Genomic DNA, 5,013 nt, shown 5'->3' with positions numbered 1-5,013 from the left:
AAGGACTTGGGCAGTGGCTTTGCCGTCCTGCTAATTGGGAGACAGGATCAGCCCCCTTAGACAGGCGATGCTGGTGTGAATGCTGTGGTGTTGCTCTGCTTTCTGTCTCTGTGTGTTCACATTATGGTCAACTCTGCCAGGACTAACAACTTATTCCAGTCTCAAATGTGTTAGCAAGTGCTGGGAATCCCCCTGCCCTCAGAGATGCATGAATCCTTTCACGGAGGCTCACACATGTTGCATGTACACCTGGGGGGGCAGAAGGAGGTTGTGTGTGGGTCTATTCTCCTGGCCCAAGAGCTGGAGAAGAAACCCACAGAGAGATTTGTGTGAATTTCCTTTTTCTTTCTTCCTTGCTTGCTTTTTTTTTTTGGTTGTCTTGTTCCTCCCTCCCGATTTACTGCATGTGCTCACGTGGCCTTGGAAAGGGGGGTTCTCAAGCTGTTTTGCTTCCAAAAGGAAAAGCAGCTGGCAGGCGTTCATATTTCGGTTCTCGAGTTATGTAGGTTAAAGTCTACCAGTGGGAAAATGGAAGATATGAGAGAGCAGATTGCTGGTGGTGATCCTCGCTAGAAGGAAAACAGAAAAAAGGAGGACAGAATTCTAGAGCTATATCCAGACGAATATGAGGTTTGAGAGGTATGTTTTCTATCTGCTGTTAGAATATAATTTCCATTGATTTAATTCAATTTGTATTAAAATGCCTCATTGTGTGTTAAGTAATAGTAGGAATGACTAGTTTAGAAACAGATTCTAAGCCACCAGTTGTTCATGTGCAGAGGGGGGAGTGTGTTTGTCAATGAAACCTTGTTCTCAGTAATGTAGCTAAAATTAATTATCGTGTTGTCCCTCTATTAGAAGTCAGATACACAACACTGTGAGTCTAGTTCTGAGATTTCACCTTCTGTAGGTTAAAGTGAGGGATTCAGGGCATAAGAGTTAAGGGTGAAATGGGGCTCCAGACCCTCTCCTGAATCTTTGTTGTCCCCAAACAAAAAGCTTTCCTCTGGTTTAAGACCTGTTTGATTACAGAACGTGGGCTTGTGATCTAATATTTGGGACGTTAAGTATCAGCACTCTGCAGAAATGTGCATTAATATTCTTCTATTGAATTTTCATTGTTGAAAAAATATAATTAGAATTAAATTTTTGTCAGTATGCCAAAGTAGCATATTGCATATTTTGCATTGAGCAAATTATAAGCTACGGTGCACTAAACTGTTAATACAGAAAAATATATTTGAAATGATCAGTTGCTTTCTGTTAAATGAGAGATCATTACTCAACTCTGTTGCCTTGTCTTGGTCAAAATTTCTGTCTTTTTTTAGGGCCCCTTGAGAATTCTTAAATGCCTGACTGGTTCCATAAGGACTTAATTAAAAAGGAATTATCTCTTTCTGTTACGTAAAATGAAATATTTGGGTATTAATCTTCTTTATTAACTATAAAGTTTGAAAAATGCTCTGCTTAGACTGCAGATATGAGCAACAGCTCATGTCTGCAGAACTGGAACAAAGACAGACCTGTCAATTAACTCTCCTATTTCAGCTGTTTTGCGGCTACATTTTCCCTTACTGAAACCCAGTGCTGATCTTTCTAAATGAATGGCAAATACTACTGTTAAATCCAATGCCTGCAAGGACTGAGTACTTGACTGTCTATTGCTTGTATCTACATTGAAAATATTTCTCTTACTCTTCTGATTAAAAGCCATCATGAGGGCAGGAGATGCAAATTTGCTTTGAGAAGGACTCTGACATTAAATGACATTTTGCAGAGAGCCTTCAGTGTCTTTGTATCCAGCCATGTGAATTAAAAAAAGTCAAAGCTTGCTTTCCTAATAGCCTTGTTAAAAGGCTACTTTCATGCCTGTGAAGTCCCGGGAGACCCTCAGGTATGAAGTACCTGATCTCCACTGGCAAGTGCTGCCTTTCTACGTTATTTTAACTGTGCAGAGTGCTGGAAATAGTATGAGAAAGCCGAACGAAGGATCACAAGGAGCTGAAGTTCTGCCTTTGGTCACAGAAGTTCCTGAAGTATCTCCAGCTCCTGAGTCAATACTCTTTCTGCTCTGCTGGCCACAGAAAGCACCATCTGTAATCACAGATAAAATCCAGCTGCTCGCTTCTCTGCCAGACTAACTAAAAAGGGCTGTGACATCCCTAGAGCTAATTGTGTCCTGTCAGTGGGACGGGGGAAAGGAGTCCAGCAGGGTTGCCCAGTATTTCAGCACTCAGCTTACAGACATAATTTTAAATGGTTTTTATTTTATTGTGACTGTGAGATTCCAGAGCTAAGACGTCTGCAGAGTGCATGTGTAACACATGGTTTCTGATCCGCAGGTGAGCGATGTGATAGAGAAGTGCTGCTGCTAGCACATGAATTTCCTGCAGAACCTCCCTTTTTACCAACACCAACATGCAGAGCAACTACTCCCTGGTCACCACCACCAGAGAAACTCTCCAAGTCCTCTATACAGCACTGACAAACTCATCAGCTGCATTGCGCTCACCTCCTTCTTGCCCACTTACCTCTTCAGATTATCAGTTTTCACTAATTCCAGCGCTCTTCTCTGTGGTTTTTGTTCTGGGGTTGGTTGGCAACAGCATGGTGGTTGTGGTGCTTTGTCATCACAGTGGCCCCAAAACAGTTGCTAATATCTACATTTTCAACCTAGCCATGGCGGATTTGCTGTGCCTTGCCACCCTTCCCTTCTGGGCTACCTACTATGCGCAGGGGTACAACTGGTTCTTTGGGTCTCTCATGTGCAAAATCTCCAGTTCTGTCCTGTGCTTGAACATGTTTGCAAGCATATTTTTCATTACGTGCATGAGCGTGGACCGGTACCACGCTATTGTCCATCCTATTCGCTCTCAAGGAAGAACTCCACAACAAGCTTATTTTATAGCATTGGTTGTGTGGGGCCTTGCCTGTTTTTCCTCTCTCCCAACTTTTTATTTCCGTGACACTCACTACATTGAAAGCTTGGAAGTCAATGCTTGCATTATGGCCTTTCCTCGTGAGAATTATGAAAACTGGTCTGTGGCAACAGCCTTCCTGAAAAATGCACTTGGCTTCTTCATCCCATTGACAGTGATCATCACGTGCTACATCTGGATCAGGAGGCACTTGCTCAAAGCACAAGAGTTTGGGAAAAACAAGCAGAAGAGGGACAAAGTCCTAAAGTTAGTGGCTGCTGTTGTTGTGGCCTTCTTAATTTCCTGGCTCCCATTCCACATTTTAACGTTTTTGGATGCCTTGGCTCATATGAACGTCATTAACAACTGCGACGTGACAGGGGTCATCGACACGGCGCTTCCGTTTGGCATCTGCATGGCATTTGCCAACAGCTGCATCAACCCCTTGCTGTATTGTTTTATTGGTAACCAGTTCCAGGAGAAGCTCCATCACTTGTTTAAGCGACAAGTTTATCAGTTCAACAGCCATCGAGAGAGCTCTTCTTTGAGGAAAGGGAGCTGCTTCAGAGATGCTGAGACCCCCGTGAGCAGGGAAGAGGGGTCCAAGTCCTTGCTGTAGGCATGATGTGGGGTGATGTCAGTGCAGCTGGCTGTCCCTGCAGTGGTGATACTCCTCTCTCCTGTTCCCTTCTTTTTCTGCCCATTCGTTCACCAGCTCTTTGAAGGAGAATATGTTTTTCTCATACATAGGGATTTATTCTTCCTTCCTTTCCGCAATGGAGTACTCAAGTTTTACATAGAGGGAAGATTCTTGCAAATAAATATATTGATGGCATTTTAAATATCAGCTTGTGCATGACTGAGATCAGGCAAGTGTTTAGTGTAACACAAAAAGGCAAAATATACCGAAGGACCATTGCACAATAGCTTACAGTTGTGTAGGTGCTGAGTATTATACCCTAAGCTGATTTTCTAATAGAGGTTCTCACTAGAGAATATGTAAATAAAGCAGTGCAGATACTTCTGTACCTATCTGTAAGAAAATATTTTGGCCTTTATTTTATATATATATATATTTAAATATATGGCTACAGATGTTGTATGTAAAATACATCAAATATACCTCCTGCTTGCTTAGACCTGGGATCCTGAGAATGGGTGGAGACACAGTTCTGCAAACTGCTGGAGGCAGGAGAGTATTCTTGGGGAAGAGTACAACCACATACACATTTTTATACCTTTCTCATAGCAGGTAACAGGTTCGCAGGCCAGAGTGTTCTTTGCTTTGATTCAGTGTGGTCACTTTTGACAGTAATGCCCTGGGAACCGAACATGTTACGCCTCGCTGCTATGTGGGCATGCTGAGTCCCATGTGCTGTCCAGCAGCCTTCAGGGAAAGGACTTGCTGATTGTCTAGACTTTTTGCATTTTAAATGTTGATTACTACTGTAATTTTGGGATACTGTGTACAGAAAGCCTAAGTGACTCTGTCTTGACACCCAGAAGCAAAACTATGGTGTGACTCGTAAGACTTACATCTCAATATGGAAGTTTACTCATTTGTAAATAAAAGAAAGAGGGGGGGAAAAGTATTTGGAAAACACTGATTCTATTTTGAGGTCACTTTTGGTGATTATTTGTAATTTTCTTTGGCTGGAGAGATACTCATACTTTAGGACCCTTCAGAAAGGATCATGTTTGACAGGCTCAATCTAAAAAAGGGATCTGTTAGCACCTTGCTCAATTGCCAGCAGGTTGTCCCCAGGCTGGCTGACCCAGCGTGACTGAAAGATCATTAGCTTCAGGGAATTCTCTCCAACAAGTTACTCTTGAGGCTTACATTAGCAGTTTTGGGTCCATGGGTCAGAAATTATACCTGCCAGTTGGGTAACCAGGAGTCTGGCCTCCCTGGAAGTCCCAGCAGTGGCTGGTGCCTGGAAGCCATAGGAACCTAGTGCCAGAGCTATCTGTTAGGGTGGGTGTAAGTTTCTTCACTGGTGCCCATGAAAATAAGATCGTGCAAGAAACGTGCTAGTCTCAGAGTGACAAGAGATTAAAAGTTTGTGCAGAACTTGGCAAAACAGGGGCTTGACCA

General features: G+C 42.9%; 1 protein-coding gene across 1 annotated transcript; it reads left to right on the top strand.

The window, feature by feature from the left end:
* Nucleotides 1-507: 507 nt before the first annotated feature.
* On the top strand, nt 508-3,927 carry AGTR2 (angiotensin II receptor type 2). Its single transcript, XM_068412038.1, has 2 exons — nt 508-639; nt 2,343-3,927. The coding sequence occupies exon 2, from the start codon at nt 2,419-2,421 to the stop codon at nt 3,535-3,537; it is 1,119 nt and encodes a 372-aa protein (XP_068268139.1). The 5' UTR covers nt 508-639; nt 2,343-2,418; the 3' UTR covers nt 3,538-3,927.
* Nucleotides 3,928-5,013: the final 1,086 nt, after the last annotated feature.

The sequence above is a fragment of the Nyctibius grandis genome, chromosome 13 (genome assembly GCF_013368605.1).
Source record: "Nyctibius grandis isolate bNycGra1 chromosome 13, bNycGra1.pri, whole genome shotgun sequence".
NCBI lineage: Eukaryota > Metazoa > Chordata > Aves > Nyctibiiformes > Nyctibiidae > Nyctibius > Nyctibius grandis.
The sequence above is the reverse complement of the archived record's forward strand: the minus strand, read 5'-3'. Positions and strand labels throughout refer to the sequence as shown.